General features: G+C 36.8%; 2 protein-coding genes across 9 annotated transcripts in view; one reads left to right on the forward strand and one right to left on the reverse strand.

The window, feature by feature from the left end:
• LOC127866769 (kelch-like protein 21) overlaps positions 1-19,440 on the reverse strand; it is a 141,268-nt gene that overhangs the window by 89,505 nt on the left and 32,323 nt on the right. The gene's annotated exons all lie outside the window — the stretch shown is intronic.
• The window catches only part of LOC127866779 (mitochondrial dicarboxylate carrier-like), a 157,059-nt gene that overhangs the window by 7,080 nt on the left and 130,539 nt on the right, over positions 1-19,440 (forward strand). Inside the window, exons 2-9 of one of the 4 annotated variants that reach the window (XR_008043102.1) lie at positions 1,053-1,169; positions 2,409-2,569; positions 3,224-3,265; positions 6,998-7,208; positions 10,634-10,714; positions 11,149-11,205; positions 13,430-16,621; positions 16,796-18,555. Coding sequence is in view for 1 of the 4 variants with exons in the window: in XM_052407584.1 (XP_052263544.1) it covers positions 1,053-1,169; positions 2,409-2,569; positions 3,224-3,265; positions 6,998-7,208; positions 10,634-10,714; positions 11,149-11,205; positions 13,430-13,537 (777 nt within the window). In the remaining 3 variants the exon portion in view is untranslated. Of the gene's footprint in view, positions 1-1,052; positions 1,170-2,408; positions 2,570-3,223; positions 3,266-6,997; positions 7,209-10,633; positions 10,715-11,148; positions 11,206-13,429; positions 18,556-19,440 lie in introns of those variants that run through there. The other 3 variants (XR_008043101.1, XR_008043100.1, XM_052407584.1) reach the window with 3 other exon arrangements.

Here is a 19,440-nt window from a genome sequence, read left to right on the forward strand (position 1 = left end):
GAAGAGAGCATTTGGGAAATTAATTTGTCCTGTCAATACGAGCAAACAAGTGGAACTTTTTCCCCTTTACATGATTTTATTCGTTGCATTCTAAACACTCGGGCATCACCATGAATGGTATTACTAAACAACAAAATCAGTAAAATTGATACAGACCTAATTTAGGAAACACGTGAGAATCATTTTAATAGCGAGTCACAATTAAAACTATCAAAACATATCTAAGATACAATGCAAGACTTCTACATTAAACTTCATGGGTGTATTGATATTAATAAGGAGAACTGCCATGCTTAAGAACTATAACCCCCTCACTTTTCTTAAATAAACGTAATTGCCCTTTGTTGTTTTATGTATGATGGAACATTTTAGGGCTTTACCTCAGATGCGGTACAACATTTCAATATGAAACTTCAAGGGTGTGTAGTAAACAATTGGAAGAAGTGCCATGCAAAAGAACCATAACCCTGCTCTTTCTTAACTAAGAGTTATTGCCCTTTGTTGTTTTTGTATGATGTAACTTTTCAAGGCTCTATCACAGATACACTTCAAGATTTCAACATGAAATTTCAATGACGTATAGAAATAAGATATCAATGAGGATAATCACAATGTTTAAAAACATTTCCCTACACTTAATTATGTTGTATGATTATAGCACATATAAAGGGATTTGCACCCATTAATAAACACAATTTATTTGGCTGGGGATATCAATTCAACGAATTTGCTTGTTTTATTGTTGAGTCTGCTAACGCTAAACTAGATATAGCTATGTTGAAAAAAAGTGTATTTGCATCCAATTTGGTATTCTGAGCCTGTACAGGCTTTATCATCTATCGATTTCATCTCCATGTACTATTACGAGTTGAACCTTAGCTAATGTTACAAACACACTTAATCTGAATTTGATAGTATTTGTATGCAACATTCTGCAACTTTATTGCCCTATTTTAGTCAAAATGATGCCAGCAATCCATATGGCAGCAACCCCATTACCTAATTATTGGGGAAAATACCTCTACATTTGTACATTTCTCTTTGAATTTCAGGTGCACATACAAACACAGCAAGGGAAGTTGAGCCTATTTTCAATGGCTAAAAAATTGTTCAAAACTGATGGTGTTCTAGGGTTCTACAATGGCTTATCAGCCTCGGTCATGAGACAGGTGAGAACGCTACAAATAATATGAGCGGCATTCTGGACAAACGGGTCTTTATGCAAAAAGTAGAGTGTCTTTGCAGATTAGAGAAAGAATAATGTGTTATAAGTTTGTGGAGCTACCCGCTTCTTCATTTCTCAAGCAATTTAATTGAAGCTTGTAATATGTCATCATCATAAAGTGGACATGTGCATGACACTTTTTTCTTGTGCAGTGATCAACATCAAACCGAGTTATATGCCCTTGAACTTTGCCATTTTTATGTCATAAATTATAAAATACTCTGACTTCATGGAGTAACAACTTCCACATTTGACATTATCTATGAAATTCAAAATATGTCATCTCCATGAAGTTCAGATGTGCAAGACACATTCTTCTAACGCAGTGAGCCTTTGAACTTAGCCAAAGGCATGGCTGGAACGCTGGTGACAAAGAGGGGTATTTTTTGTCACTTTTGTGACAAACCTATAATTTAATTGCAAAAATGCACATCAGATTGTTGGAATCATAATACAGATGTAATGTTCATTTTATTGACCAAAAATAAGTTTTGTAATTTTAGCTTGACTTTTTCTATGTCCCCGGATCGAATGATTGGGGGTATATTGTTTTTGGCCTGTTTGTCTGTCATTGTATGTGTGTATCCCAAAACTTTAACCTTGGTAATAACTTTTGCAATATTGAAGATAGCAACTTGATATTTGGCATGCATGTGTATCTCATGGAGCTGCACATTTGTTAGTGGTGAAAGGTCAAGGTCATCCTTCAAGGTCAAAGGTCAAATATATTTCTTCAAACCGCAGTAGGGGCATTGTGTTTCACAAACACAGCTCTTGTTTAAACCACAAAATTGTGAATCAGAATAATTAATTGTTTACTTGTCAGTCGACCATGACAATTTTTTTTAAATTATGCTCTCATAGTTTTTGCAATAATATTGCTACAATTTCACTACATTTTATTTTTTTCATAAACTTATTTCATAGTCATAATTCTAATAAGCAGACACAGAAGATCACTGTTAATTTGAACAGGGCTAAACCAAATTCCATGTTATTTCAAAGTTTCAGTCCCAATTTGGGCTTTCATAAGATTAAATAGTTTTTAAATAATCCTCATTTCAAAGACTTTCTCAGTCCTGTTGACTTTGAATTAATGAGGTTCAACTGTACTTCAAAAACACTGCATTTATTTTAATTTCCTTATCATAAATGTTTCTTTTCAAATTGTACTGATTTGTAGTTGACCTATTCAATGACGCGGTTTGCAGTATATGATTTTGGTCGTAAGTCACTGACACGAGATAGAAGAGCAATGCCATTCTATGAGAAAGTTGGCCTAGCTGGTTTGGCTGGGGCCATGGGAGGATTTGTGGGAACACCTGCTGATATGATCAATGTCAGGTAAATAATTTTATAAGACAACCAAAAGTTACAAAAGAGCTTGCAAAATAAATATTACGATTTAATGCAATGCTCTTAAGTTCATTTCCTGGATAGAACCAGGAGAAAATATAAAGAAAGCAGCAGGGATCCAACCCATGATCTCCTGGCTGCTAGGGAGACAATATTATCACTACACCACACAGGCCTCTTATTTAACCCTTTGCATGCTGGGAAATTGTCGTCTGCTAAAATGTTGTCTGCAGAATTTCTAAAATTTGCATTTTCTTCTATTTTTTTCAAAGAATACTATCAGAATAGCAAACAGTTTGGATCCTGATGAGACGCCACGTTCTGTGGCGTCTCATCTGGATCCAAACTGTTTGCAAAGGCCTTTAAAATTCGGTTCCCGCACTGAAAGGTTTAAAGTAAAAAATAATTCAAGTCATGTGTTCACCCTTAAGATTTGTTAATTTATTGGGTAATGCTATTTAAAGTACTTATATTTTCAAATCATTTTAAAGTCATATTTAATTGATTTAAAGTTTTGAGCAAGTTATATCAATGTTAATGTAATTAAAGTACAATTGATATTATATTTTAATGTATTTAAAATCTTTAAATACTGTATCTGAATATGAATCTGTTCTCAAACCTTGTTTTCACTCCTTCTAGAATGCAAAATGATGTGAAGTTACCCCCAGAACAGAGAAGAGCGTATGTACATTTTTAACCAGGTTTTCCGAAGGAAAAAACTGGTTATTAGATTGGCGAATGCTGGCGGGCTGGCGGGCTGGCTGGCTGGCTGGCTGGCGGGCTGGCGGAACAAGCTTGTCCGGGCCATAACTATGTCGTTCATTGTCAGATTTTAAAATCATTTGGCACATTTGTTCACCATCATTGGACGGTGTGTCGCGCGAAATAATTACGTCAATATCTCCAAGGTCAAGGTCACACTTTGAGTTCAAAGGTCAAAAATGGCCATAAATGAGCTTGTCCTGGCCATAACTATGTCATTCATTGTGAGATTTTAAAATCATGTGGCACATTTGTTCACCATCATGGTACGGTGTGTCGCACGAAAGAATCACGTCAATATCTCCAATGTCAAGGTCGCCACGACTAAAAATATATTTTATTTTTTTTAAACCAACTTACAAAGGGGTTTAATTTTGTTTGTTCATTTCAAAAGTTCAGTTTGAGTTTTCTCCCTTTATCAGATTTTTTTTTCACAATGAAAACCTGGTTTTGTGACAATTTTGTCCCTTGTTGTATAATAAAATCATTAATCTTTTTAGGTCTCTGTTTCTGGTACACTATTACAAAGTGTTCACAGATTGGTTCCCAATCAAATGTTATTGTATATAAGTCTTGTGTCTAATATCTCTAAATATTTGCATCAATTAATTTTATTAAAATTATGATACCAGATACTTAACTCTTTATAACTTTTGCAATATTAAAGATAGCAACTTGATATTTGGCATGCATGTGTATCTCATGGGGCTGCACATTTTGACTGGTGAAAGGTCAAGGTCATCCTTCAAGGTCAAAGGTAAAAAAAAACAAATCCAAGAGAAGGAATAAGCTTTAAAGGGAGAAAATTTATATTTATCATTTGGCAGGTACAGATCATTTTTCAAGGGAAATAATATTTGTATGTCCCCCTTCGAAGAAGAGGGGGTATATTGTTTTGCACATGTCGGTCGGTCTGTTGGTAGGTCGGTCCGTCCACCAGATGGTTTCCGGATGATAACTCAAGAACGCTGAGGCCTAGGATCATGAAACTTCATAGGTACATTGATCATGACTGGCAGATGACCCCTATTGATTTTCAGGTCACTAGGTAAAAGGTCAAGGTCAAAGTGACTCGAAATAGTAAAATGGTTTCCGGATGATAACTCATGAACGCTTAGGCCTAGGATCATAAACTTCATAGGTACATTGATCATGACTGGCAGATGACCCCTATTGATTTTCAGGTCACTAGGTCAAAGGTCAAGGTCACAGTGACTCGAAATAATAAAATGGTTTCCGGATGATATCTAAAGAATGCTTACGCCTAGGATCACGAAACTTCATAGGTACATTGATCATGACTGGCAAATGACCGCTATTGATTTTTAGGTCACTAGGTCAAAGGTCAAGGTTAAAGTGACTCGAAACAGTAAAATGATTTCCGGATGATAACTCGAGAATGATTACGCCTAGGATCATGAAACTTCATAGGTATATTGATCATGACTGGCAGATTACCCCTATTGATTTTCAGGTCACTAGGTCAAAGGTCAAGTCACAGTGACTCGAAACAGTAAAATGGTTTCTGGATGATAACTCAAGAATGATTAAGCCTAGGATCATGAAACTTCATAGGATCATTGATCATGATTGGCTTATGACCCCTATTGATTTTCAGGTCACTAGGTCAAAGGTCAAGGTCACAGTGACTCAAAACAGTAAAATGGCTTCAGGATGATAACTCAAGAATGATTTCGCCTAGGATCATGAAACTTCATAGGATCATTGATCATGACTGGCAGATGACCCCTATTGATTTCCAGGTCACTAGGTCAAAGGTCAAGGTCACAGTGACTCAAAACAGTAAAATGGTTTCCGGATGATAACTCAAGAATACTTATGCCTAGGATCATGAAACTTCATCGGTTCATTGATAATGACTGGCAGATGACCCCTAATGATTTCCAGGTCACAAGGTCAAAGGTCAAGGTCACAGTGACTCGAAATAATAAAATGGTTTCCGGATGATATCTAAAGAATGCTTATGCCTAGGATCACGAAACTTCATAGGTACATTGATCATGACTGGCAAATGACCCCTATTGATTTTCAGGTCACTAAGTCAAAGGTCAAGGTTAAAGTGACTCGAAACAGTAAAATGATTTCCGGATGATAACTCGAGAATGATTACGCCTAGGATCATGAAACTTCAAAGGTACATTGATCATGACTGGCAGATTACCCCTATTGATTTTCAGGTCACTAGGTCAAAGGTCAAGTCACAGTGACTCGAAACAGTAAAATGGTTTCTGGAAATTAATTAAGGAATGATTAAGCCTAAGATCATTAAACTTAATAAGATCATTGATCATGATTGGCTTATGACCCCTATTGATTTTCAGGTCACTAGGTAAAAGGTCAAGGTCAAAGTGACTCAAAACAGTAAAAAGGCTTCAGGATGATAACTCAAGAATGATTACGCCTAGGATCATGAAACTTCATAGGATCATTGATCATGACTGGCAGATGACCCCTTTTGATTTCCAGGTCACTAGGTCAAAGGTCAAGGTCACAGTGACACGAAACAGTAAAATGGTTTCCGGATGATAACTCAAGAATGCTTACGCCTAGGATCATGACACTTCATAGGTACATTGATAATGACTGGCAGATGACCCCTATTGATTTCCAGGTCACTAGGTCAAAGGTCAAGGTCACAGTGACACGAAACAGTAAAATGGTTTCCGAATGATAACTCAAGAATGCTTACGCCTAGGATCATAAAACTTCATAGGTAAATTGATGATGACTGGCAGATGACCACTATTGATTTTCAGGTCACTAGGTCAAAGGTCAAGGTCACAGTGACAAAAAACATATTCACTCAATGGCTGCCACTACAACTGAGAGCCCATATGGGGGCATGCATGTTTTACAAATAGCCCTTGTTTAAAGGGAAATAATAAAAGACTAAATAAATCAAAGTGGCACAGTAGGGGGCATTGTGATTCTGACAAACACATCTCTTGTTTCACTTAAATTCAAAAATGGTTTATAGCAAAATTTTATGACAACTGCTATGTTTTTTTGTTAAATATCTGGTCTGGTATTTGGCCCCACTCCCAAAGAAAAAAGGTGTATATTTTTACCAAATGGGACCTAGAAATTTCCAAATGAATGTTTCAAAAAAACATTTTTTGGGGGATTTTAACATTGTGTTCATCTCCCATCCAGCTATATAAGTTCAACCTTAGAAAATATAATACTGAAAACACTTTTATTCTCAATTCTGAAGCATTTGTTACCAAAACAACAACACTAGTTTCCCAATTTAAGTGCAAATGCCAAGAATTTTCCCAATCCAAAAGAACCCGGCCCTATTCCCAAAATGGTGAAAAAAATACTGGACTGATACTAGTAACCAAAATTCTCATAAAACATATATTATAGGAATGAGTTTGCGTACCAGTATTTTATTTCAGGTGCAAATATCATAACATGAGCCTCACTGAGAAATAGGTGCTTAATGCATGTGTGTTAAGTGTCATCCCTGATAAGCCTGTGCAAAATCCCAGATTAGCCTTTGCAGTTTGCACAGGCTAATCAGGGACGATTCTTTCCACCTAAACTAGATGTTTGCTAAGAAGAGGCTATATTTGTGCAATAAGCCCTTTTATCTCAGGACGAGGCTCATGTCTATTTAATTTTCAGATACAAACATGCCATAGACGGGCTTGTTCGAGTAATCAGAGAAGAAGGACCTCTAAAACTCTTCAACGGAGCTACTATGGCTACCACCCGAGCAGTGTGTGTCACTGTGGGGCAGCTCGCGTGCTATGATCAGATTAAAGGAATGCTGCTTGGCACTCCACTGTTTAAGAAAGACAATGAGATGTTACATTTTGCATCAAGTTTTACTGCAGTGAGTTTTTTATACCCCCACAAACGAAGTTTAGGGGGGTTTTTGGAGTGAACTTGTCTGTCGGTCGGTCTGTCGGTCTGTATGTCGGTCCGTATTAAGTGTGTGCTCTCTAATTCAAGGAGTTTTCATCCAATCTTCACCAAACTTGGTCAGAAGTTGTATCTACATGACGTCTAGGCCAAGTTCGAACATGGGCCTTGCCGGGTCAAAAACTAGGTCACGGGGTCACTTAGTGCGTTTTAAACATTCAGCATGTTGTCCGCTCTCTAATTCAAGTAGTTTTCATCCGATCTTCACCAAACTTGGTCAGAAGTTGTATCTAGATGATCTTTAGGCCAAGTTCGAACATGGGCCTTGCCAGGTCAAAAACTAGGTCACGGGTTCACTTAGTGCGTTTTTTAACATTCAGCATGGTGTCCGCTCTCTAATTCAAGTAGTTTTCATCCGATCTTCACCAAACTTGGTCAAAAGTTGTATCTAGATGATCTCAAGGCCAAGTTCGAACATGGGCCTTGCCAGGTCAAAAACTAGGTCAAGGGGTCACTTAATGCGTTTTTTAACATTCAGCATGGTGTCCTCTCTCTTATTAGCTCATCTATTTTTTGAAAAAAAATTATGAGCTATTGTCATCACCTTGGCGTCTGCGTCGGCGTCCGGTTAAGTTTTGCGTTTAGGTCCACTTTTCTCAGAAAGTATCAATGCTATTGCATTCAAACTTGGTACACTTACTTACTATCATGAGGGGACTGGGCAGGCAAAGTTAGATAACTCTGGTGTGCATTTTGACAGAATTATGTGCCCTTTTTATACGAAGAAAATTGACTATTTTGGTTAAGTTTTGCGTTTAGGTCCACTTTTCTCAGACAGTATCAATGCTATTGCATTCAAACTTGGTACACTTACTGACTATCATGAGGGGACTGGGCAGGCAAAGTTAGATAACTCTGGCATGCATTTTGACAGAATTATGTGTCCTTTTTATACTAAGAAAATTGACTATTTTGGTTAAGTTTTGCGTTTAGGTCCACTTTTCTCAGACAGTATCAATGCTATTGCATTCAAACTTGGTACACTTACTGACTATCATGAGGGGACTGGGCAGGCAAAGTTAGATAACTCTGGCATGCATTTTGACAGAATAATGTGCCCTTTTTATACTTAGAAAATTGAAAATTTTGGTTAAGTTTTGTGTTTAGGTCCATTTTATTCCTTAAGTATCAAAGCTATTGCTTTCATATGTGCAACACTTACTAACTATCATAAGAGGACTGTGCAGGCAAAGTAATGTAACTCTGACTGGCATTTTGACAGAATTATGTGCCCTTTTTATACTTAGAAAATTGAAAATTTGGTTAAGTTTTGTGTTTTGGTCCACTTTACCCCTTAAGTATCATAGATATTGCTTTCATACTTGGAACACTCGCAAACTATCATAAGGGTACCGTGAGTAAAAGGACAAGTTGCATAACTCTGGTTGTCATTTTTACGGAATTATGGCCCTTTTTTGACTTAGTAACTTTGAATATATGGTTAAATTTTGTGTTTTGATCCACTTTACTTCTCAAATATCAAGGCTATTGCTTTCAAACTTCAAATACTTTCATGCTATCATGAGTTTACTGTACCTGGCAAGTTGAATTTTACCTTGACCTTTGAATGACCTTGACTCTGCCATAACTTCTTTATTTATGATTAGATTTGATTGATACTTTGACAAAACTATTCTTACCTGACATACCACAATAGACTCCACCCAAACCATCCCCTGTGCCCCTCCCCCCCCCCCCCTCGAATCCCTCCCCCTAATAATTTTTTTTTTTTTTAAGATCATCTCACAAATGACCACCACACCCTAAAAAACACAAATATTTATTTTTATAATTTTATTTTTGAAATACCGTCTAACCATCGCACCCAAGAATCCCCCCACCCCCCCCTCGAAAAAAATAAATAAAATTTTTGCATTGTTTTTTTCCGCATTTTTGGAAGATAATGTTATAAATGTCCACACCCCCACACTATACACCCCTCTTCACTCCACCCCTCCCTCCTTTGTGATTGAAATTGAGAGTCCCTTCACCTTTAAAAAGAAAATAGATGAGCGGTCTGCACCCGCAAGGCGGTGCTCTTGTTCAAGTAGTTTTCATCTGATCTTCACCAAACTTGGTCAGAAGTTTTATCTAGATAATCTGAAGGCCAAGTTCGAACATGGGCCATGCCAGATCAAAAACTAGGTCACAGGGTCAGGTAGTACGTTTTACACATTGAGCATGGTGTCCACTCTCTATTTCAAGTAGTTTAAATCCGATCTTCACCACACTTGGTCAAAAGTTGTAACTAGATGATGTGTAGGTCAAGTTCGCACATGGGCCATGCCGGGTCAAAAACTAGGTCACGGGGTCACTTAGTGTGTTTTGAATCTCACCATGTTGTCCGCTCTCTAATTCAAGTAGTTTTTATCCAATCTTCACCAAAATTGGTCAGAAGTTGTATCTTGATAATGTCTAGGGCAAGTTTGAATATGGGTCATGCCGGGTCAAAAACTAGATCACGGGATATCTTAGTGCGTTTTAAACCTCACCATGTTGTCCGCTTTCTAATTCAAGCAGTTTTCATCCAATCCTCACTAAACTTGGTCACAAGTTGTATCTACATGATGTCTAGGCCAAGTTCGAACATGGGCCATTCCGGGCCTAAAACTAGGTCACGGGGTCACTTAGTGCGTTTTTTAACATTCAGCATGGTGTCCGCTCTCTAATTCAAGTAGTTTACATCTGATCTTTACCAAACTTGGTCAGAAGTTTTATGGAGATGATCTTAAGGCCAAGTTAGAACATGGGCCTTTCTGGGTCAAAAACTAGGTCAAGGGGTCACTTAGTTTAAAAATTGAGCATGGTGTCCGCTGTTTTTTGTTAAGACGACATGCAAAATATTATGTGTCAATGCGGCATGTGGGGGTATTCGTCATGTCTGTGACAAAGCTCTAGGTATCTCAGATTGTATCTCTATACATTTATGGAAAATGTACATGAACAGTGAAGTCTCTAAAAATATAAATATTGTGTCTTTTTAGGTCTCACATGACTTTCCAAGAGTTATAAAAAAGTATTTTGCAAAAATTATTCCAGCAGTAACATATGCTTCCTTTTAAATATATTTTAAAAATGTCAATGTGTCAGAAAAGGCCCATGGTTGAAGCCATAGGTTTGCTCATAATATTTAATGTTGAGTTACATGACTGATACATTATTGCAAAATTGTAACTTCTTACATCTACAGAATGTTTGACGCAAGCAGATGTATGAATAAACAAACATAAAGAGACAGTAGTTTGTTTTGTGTGATTTCTTCTAGCCTGATCTATTCATTTGATGGTAATCCAAGTAATTACATGAATACTCTGAAAATCTGCCTGTCTTTTGCAGGGAGGTATTGCTACACTTTTAACAATGCCCCTTGATGTGATGAAGACGAGAATGATGAATGCCCCTCCTGGTACATATTCGGTAGGTCTTCATCTTGTTGAATAAACATTTAAGGCTTTCCTTTTTAGCTCACCTTGACACAACATGCTCATGGTGGGCTTTCATGGTCACCCTTTGTCTGTTGTTCATCGTCAATGCTTACCTTGAGGCCACATTTATTGCCCGATCGTATTCAAACTTGGTAAGAGCTTTTGTTTTAAAGACATCTCGGCTTTGTTTAAATCTGGGGCAGGTGGTTTCAGGAACTAGGTCATGAGATAGAATAAAACAAAAGCTTGTAACCTTTATAGCAGTCACACGCTTTGCCCATTAGTCATGATTTGTTCTCAGAATATGTTTTTAGCTCACCCGACCCTTTTACTTAAGTTTAGTAAACAGAACACATTTGATTGTAATAAACAGTCCGAAAGTTAACTGGTGAACACTTTAACCAAGATTGTATTTTTGTATTTTAGAGTATCTTTGCCTGTTTCAAAGATATTGCTGTCAATGGGCCTCAAGGCTTCTTCAAGGTAAGTAAACTACTTCAAGATTTACTGTTCTCTGTTCTAATTCATTTATAAGTGTTAAATGGTAATATTAAATAAAAGGCCAGTTTTTATGCACCCGGTAGGGTGGCATATAGCAGTTGAAATGTCTGTCAGTAAGTCAGTGTGTCAGTCTGTCCGTCCGTCCAAAAACTTTAATGACCATAACTTGTTCAATATTGAACATATATTGATATTTGGCCTACATGTGTATCTCATGGAGCTGAACATTTTGAGTGGTGAAAAGTTAAGGTCAAGGTCATCCTTCAAGGTGAAAGGTCAAGGTCAAAGGTCAAATTTTGCAATATTGAGGATAGTAATTTGATATTTGGCATGCATGTGTATCTCATGGAGCTGCACATTTTGAGTGGTGAAAGGTCAAGGTCATCCTTCAAGGTAAAAGGTCAAATTTTGCAATATTGAAGATAGCAAACTTGATATTTGGCATTCATGCATATCTCATGGAGCTGCACATTTTGAGTGGTGAAAGGTCAAGGTCAAAAGTCAAATTTTGCAATATTGAGGATAGTAATTTGATATTTGGCATGCATGTGTATCTCATGGAGCTGCACATTTTGAGTGGTGAAAGGTCAAGGTCAAGGTCATCCTTAAAGGTGAAAGGTCAAGGTCAAAGGTCAAATTTTGCATTATTGAAGATAGTAACTTGATATTTGGCATGCATGTGTATCTCATGGATCTGCACATTTTGAGTGGTGAAAGGTCAAGGTCATCCTTCAAGGTCAAAGGTCAAATTTTGCAATATTGAGGATAGTAATTTGATATTTGGCATTCAGGCATATCTGATGGAGCTGCACATTTTGAGTGGTGAAAGGTCAAGGTCATCCTTAAAGGTCAAAGGTCAAATTTTGCAACATTGAAGATAGCAACTCCATATTTGGCATGCATGCGTATTTCATGGAGCTGCACATTTTGAGTTGTGAAAGAACAAGGTCATCCTTCAAGGTCAAAGGTAAAAGATATGGCTTCAAAGCAGCGCAGTAGGGGGCATTGTGTTTCACGAACACAGCTCCTGTTATAGCTCATGTGATCCTCATGCTGAAAACAAATTCTGATGCTGATGCTGATGACAATGATTATGATAATGATGGTGTTGTTGGCGTGTATGCATTAGTCATCAACATGTGTTAAAAGACGGGACTATAAGTTATCCCTGGTTCATCCATTTTCCGTGTGTTTGTCCAATCTGGATCCTGCAATAGCTCAAAAGTACCTAAGCAAGGTTGATAAAACTTGGCATTCTGGATAAAGGCTGCATGGGAAATATGAACATTATTTCTTTTTTTTCTGAGACAGATTTTGTGGTTGTCATGATCACAGAAATAATTGAAAACTGAAATATTGAATCTGCGATAACTCAAAAAGTAAAAAGCTAGGCTGATAAATTTTGGTATATGGATAGAGTGCAATGTGGGAAAATAGTTGGTTATTTCAGTTTTTTGTCAAACATTTGTGGTTGCTATGGTGACAATTCCATACATGCATAGACAGTTCAATTTACAACACGTCTGTTGTTTTTTTCACTTGTATATAAGAATTTTTCAATATTGTCATCCACTGTGAAAGAAAATGTATTAAATGTAAAAACAATTAACATAAAATTTTAATATTGTCATGGAATTTGCCTTGCCTATTGCTTTGTCTAATGGTTGATTTAACACACCTCTTTCACATTCAATATCAACACACCCATTCATTTGAGAAGTATAGTATTATAATACTATGTATTGTATTATATGGCTAATTTATATCTAAGTAATGAGCAATTATCTTTGTTTAGTCTTCAGACCACCATTATGATTATCCTTATAAAAATGATATAAAATTTATAAATATACTCTTATTATTCTTAATATTGTGTTGTTGATTATTATTAAGGTGTTATGATGTTTATTTTAGAATTTTATCGACTAAACACATTCCTATATGCATATGTCTGATATTATTGTCAGTGTCATTGCACATGAAAATCCAGAATGTAAACAATAACAATCAACTGGTCTACATTCATCAATTTTCCCTTCCATTTGTATAATAAAGGAATTGAACGTAACACATTAAGTCTCGTTCTGAAATTCCATGCGTTGGCTGCTATCTAAAAATAGTAACAGTGGTAGTATTATGAAACTAGTCTACCAAAATGTAAGACCCATGGTAAGTATGTTATTCAATATGAGAGGCTGTCTTTCAGGGCTTCATGCCAGCGTTTGTACGACTGGGGCCTCATACAGTGCTAACATTCATGTTCCTAGAACAGATCAGGATGAACTTTGGAGACGACCCCCCACAGAAACACTAGTGTCATTCTTTTAGTGACCATTTTAGTAGTTTACATGCACAAACTTTTTGTATTGGTACATGTACATAGGTTGTATCATCAGAATGATTGATAGGCACTGATTGAGCGTGAAACTGCAGGGTTTACATCAAAGTTAAATACTGTGTTGGTGGTCCCAAGTGCTCGTATGGTTAATATTTAGGGTTCCTTTCAGGGACAGGTTCCAATCATTTTACAACAAGCTCTACTTGCGTACATGTCTTTCTTTGGGGACAATTAAAAGATGGAATAAACAGATTCAGAGCACAAAAAGGTGATGTTTTGTGAATAATTCTCATCAATGCAATAATAATTATCGCAAGCAATCATTTTAAGTACAGCTGTCTGAAACATGTTTCTCCAATTTGACACAAGTTAGACAAATAGTTGGTTTGTGACCCATAATTTAGTGGTATTTGATGCAGAAAGTTGCATATGGTTATATTATATTCCTACAGGTATTTTGACAGAAATGTTGGTGTATATTTGGTATCAAATACTGAGGACCAAAACATAAAACCGTAGCTCAAAGTGTGAATTCCATTTCTGTATTAACCGCTTGGAAAAATGTAGGTATGAATACCATCATTAATGTACACAACATAATGATATCCTCATGGCATAAATCATGTGTTGGATTCAGGACTGGTTCTGATGTTTTTCATGATAAAAAAGAATATAATAAATATTTTATGTTCGAGTTATTCCAATGGTTTGTATTGCACTTGTTTATAGTGTGAAATTGAATTTCATTTTCCCTGCGGGCTCTTGAAATATGTCACACAATCAACTCGTGTGATACAACCCTTTCAAACAAGACGGTCATGTAATATTCCATATGTATATAAAAGAGATACACGTGTTTTATACTTGACCCTTGATGTATACCTGTAAATGGTTGTTTTAATCAATTAATTAATTTGACGACAATAGACAGTTTTATATGTAGAAGACTATTAGTCATTTCACCTGAAAATAGATTTTCAGTTTTTCTAGTCATGTGACTCCCATTATAGCGATAGCACAAATCAGTTGTTTTACTTGCACATTTAAATACCAGTATCCTGTGTCAAACGTTGAGGATTGATTAATTTCTTGAAATCTAAGGTTAGATTTGCCTTCATGTAGTTGTTTAAATCTTACATCACTCAATGTATTAAAGAGATTGATGTCTAAATCAAGATTTATTCCACTAAATAATTGTGAAAATACTGCCTATTTTTACATGTATTTCCTTTTTCTCTGCTGGTTTTAAAACCATTAGTGATCACATCCATGCCTTTTATGGTTGTTTCCGGCATGGTTTGTGTGTCTGAAACATTTTGGTGCATTTTATTGGGAACTAAGTTGAGAGATGCGTTTTTAACTCACCTGAGCACAGCTTTTGTGATCACCTTTTGTCTGTCGTGCATAGTCGACATTCACCTTGTTATTTCTCTAGAGGCTACATTTATATTCCGATCTTCATGAAACATGGTCAGAAGATTTGTTTTAATGATATCTTGAATGAGGTCAAAAATGGTTGTGGTCTGTTGAAAAATACAACCGCCAGGGGACATGGGATTTTTCCTTATACAACAATAGTAAAACCTTGTTTTGTTAACACTCTAGAGGCCATATTTATTGTCCGATCTTCATGAAACTTGGTCTGAAGATTTGTCCCAATGATATGTTGGATGAATTTGAAAATGGTTCTGGTTTGTTGAAAAACATGCCCAACAGGGGGCGGGGCTTTTTTCCTTATATGGCTATAATAAAACCTTGTTTTGTTAACACTCTAGAGGCCACATTTATTGTCCGATCATCATGAAACTTGTTCAGAATATTTGTTTTCATGATATCTTGAACAAGTTTGAAAAAGGTTTTGGATGATTGAAAAACGCGGCTGCCACGGGGCTGGGCATTTTTCTTATATGGCAAAAGTAAAACCCTGTTAACACTCTAAAAGTCACTGTTATAGTTCAATCTTCATGAACTTTGGTCAGAACATTTGTTCTATTGATATCTTGCGCTGCGAAGAACAGGTCAATTCCTTTATTATGCTCCCCAAAAATTTATTTTGGGGGGAGCATATAGTTGCCGCCTTGTCTTTCTGTCCGTGTGTGTGCCTGTCTGTCCGTCCGTGCACATTTTTGTCCGGGCTTTTTCTCAGCAACTAATGACCAGAATTCAATGAAACTTTATGGGAAGCTTCACTACCAAGAGGAGATATGCATATTATCAGCGGGTTCTGTTCGGATGATTTTTCACAGAGTTATGCCCTTTGAAATTTTCTATAAAAAAATTCTTGTCCCTCCAACTACTGTGTCCTCAAGCCATTTCCTTTTATCTGAATATATAGTGCAATATTGTGACCAAAAAAATTTGGGGAGCATCACCCGTCTCCGACGGTTTCTTGTATCTCAGGTGAGCGACTTTGAGCCTTTGAGGTCCTCTTGTTTACGGCGACACTGTACTGTGTCAAAATCTGACGTCCAAAACCTTTTCTGCGGTGCTTGCATTTTGGGGAATAGGATTTTCTAAGAAATTGCATGACATATCTTTTTTATTCCAATTTTTCGTCAGAAGACATGTTCATCTTTCTGTTATTCTGTACTTCAACAATCTGAAAAAAAGAAAAGGCAGGATAATTGCTTTAAAAGTTGGCTGTTTCATAATAAGACCCTATGAAAATAGAATTGATTCCACTTACCTTAATGAAAATCAGGAACTGGGTCTTCTGGGCCCACTTTTATAGAAAATCACTATGTAGGTGTGTTATTTTATTGATTGCATTTGTTTTAGCTGGAAAACGTGATATATATATATCATTATGTATCTTAATGGGTTTTCTACTATGTTTTAAGGAAAACATAATTTTTCAGGTAAAAAGAAGTGTATAAAATAGTATGAAAACCAGACTTTTGCCGCTCACTGCATATCTGATAGTGTTTTAAGAACCCTTTAACACGTCTAACAACTCATTTTCAGCTCATCTATTTTTTGAAAAAAAATTATGAGCTATTTTCATCACCTTGGCATTGGCGTCGGGGTTGGCGTCGGCGTCCGGTTAAGTTTTGCGTTTAGGTCCACTTTTCTCAGAAAGTATCAATGCTATTGCATTCAAACTTGGTACACTTACTAACTATCATGAGGGGACTGGGCAGGCAAAGTAAGATAACTCTGGTGTGCATTTTGACAGAATTATGTGCCCTTTTTATACTTAGAAAATTGAAAATTTTGGTTAAGTTTTGCGTTTAGGTCCACTTTTCTCAGAAAGTATCAATGCTATTGCATTCAAACTTGGTACACTTACTTACTATCATGAGGGGACTGGGCAGGCAAAGTAAGATAACTCTGGCGTGCATTTTGACAGAATTATGTGCCCTTTTTATACTTAGAAAATTGAAAATTTTGGTTAAGTTTTGTGTTTAGGTCCATTTTATTCCTTAAGTATCAAAGCTATTGCTTTCATACTTGCAACACTTACTAACTATCATAAGGGGACTGTGCAGGCAAAGTAATGTAACTCTGACTGGCATTTTGACAGAATTATGTGCCCTTTTTATACTTAGAAAATTGAAAATTTGGTTAAGTTTTGTGTTTAGGTCCACTTTATTCCTACAGTATCAAAGCTATTGCTTTCATACTTGCAACACTTATTAACTATCATAAGGGGACCGTGCAGGCAAAGTTATGTAACTCTGACTGGCATTTGGACGGAATTATGGGCCCTTTTTACTTAGAAAATTGAAAATTTGGTTAAGATTTGTGTTTTGGTCCACTTTACCCCTAAAGTATCATAGACATTGCTTTCATACTTGGAACACTCACAAACTATCATAAGGGTACAGTAAAAGGACAAGTTGCATAACTCTTGTTGTCATTGTTACGGAATTATGGCCCTTTTTTGACTTAGTAACTTTGAATATATGGTTAAATTTTGTGTTTCGATCCACTTTACTTCTTAAGTATCAAGGCTATTGCTTTCAAACTTCAAATACTTTCATGCTATCATGAGGTTACTGTACCTGGCAAGTTGAATTTTACCTTGACCTTTGAATGACCTTGACTCTCAAGGTCAAATTATTAAATTTTGCTAAAATTGCCATAACTTCTTTATTTATGATTAGATTTGATTGATACTTTGACAAAACTACTCTTACCTGACATACCACAATAGACTCCACCCAAACCATCCCCCGTGCCCTCCCCCCCCCTAATTTTTTTTTTTTTTTAAGATCATCTCACAAAAGACCTCCACACCCTCACACTATACCCCACCCCCCCCCCAATTTTTTTTTTTAAACAGTTATGTTTGAAATACCGTCCAACCATCGCACCCAAAAACTCCCCCCCCCCCCTGATTTATTTTTAATTATTTTTTTTTTTCGCTTTTTTGGAAGATAATGTAATAAATGTCCACAACCCCACACTATACACCCCTCTTCACTCCACCCCTCCCTCCTTTGTGATTGAAAATGAGAGTCCCTTCACCTTTAAAAAGAAAATAGATGAGCTGTCTGCACCCGCAAGGCGGTGCTCTTGTTATCACTTTTGCATGCAAACAAGTCTTTACGAGCTGTTAATCTTGTCTGTTTATTTGATTAACAAGCTAATTTTAGATTGCTTCTTACAAATCAAAGTACAGAAAACGCAAGCAAGATGGCTTATCATGTGTCATAATTAAATGTGTTGTTGGGGTATTTTGTAAATTAAAGTACTCTGTTGTATGTTCCAACATGCAGGGCTTGGTTTGAGGGATATTTTATACATGAACCTTTGCAGCTGGTCTGTTGTATTTCTATTACAATTGACATCATGGCTTTGATAATAAATAAATTATTAGAAAAATGAAAGTTATGTATACAAGAGTGTGAGTTTTTCCCTTTGGTGCCATATTTGCATTTTTAAATTTTAGAACTTTTTTTCTCACAGCAGAGAAGTAAATTTGTATGCTTTTATTTGTTAGTTATGTATGTGTGCTTAGAAATTTTAATAAATAAACATATTCTTATCAAGAGGGCTTTTTGATTTGATTCTTGTATTGGAGTGTTATAAATATATGTGATGTTACTATGCACACAACCAATGATGATCCATATATTGACTATGATTGAATAGGTTAGGTTTAAGGCATGGACTACAGAGGGTTCGGTTTAAGGCATGGACTACAGAGGGTAAGGTTTAAGGCATGGACTACAGAGGGTTCAGTTTAAGGCATGGACTACAGAGGGTTCGGTTTAAGGCATGGACTACAGAGGGTAAGGTTTAAGGCATGGACTACAGAGGGTTCGGTTTAAGGCATGGACTACAGAGGGTTCGGTTTAAGGCATGGACTACAGAGGGTTCGGTTTAAGGCATGGACTACAGAGGGTAAGGTTTAAGGCATGAACTACAGAGGGTTCGGTTTAAGGCATGGACTACAGAGGGTTCGGTTTAAGGCATGGACTACAGAGGGTAAGGTTTAAGGCATGGACTACAGAGGGTTCGGTTTAAGGCATGGACTACAGAGGGTTCGGTTTAAGGCATGGACTACAGAGGGTAAGGTTTAAGGCATGGACTACAGAGGGTAAGGTTTAAGGCATGGACTACAGAGGGTAAGGTTTAAGGCATGGACTACAGAGGGTAAGGTTTAAGGCATGGACTACAGAGGGTTCGGTTTAAGGCATGGACTACAGAGGGTTCGGTTTAAGGCATGGACTACAGAGGGAAAGGTTTAAGGCATGGACTACAGAGGGTAAGGTTTAAGGCATGGACTACAGAGGGTTAGGTTTAAGGCATGGACTACAGAGGGTTAGGTTTAAGGCATGGACTACAGAGGGTTCGGTTTAAGGCATGGACTACAGAGGGTAAGGTTTAAGGCATGGACTACAGAGGGTAAGGTTTAAGGCATGGACTACAGA

This window comes from Dreissena polymorpha, chromosome 2 (genome assembly GCF_020536995.1).
Source record: "Dreissena polymorpha isolate Duluth1 chromosome 2, UMN_Dpol_1.0, whole genome shotgun sequence".
Classification (NCBI taxonomy): Eukaryota; Metazoa; Mollusca; class Bivalvia; order Myida; family Dreissenidae; genus Dreissena; species Dreissena polymorpha.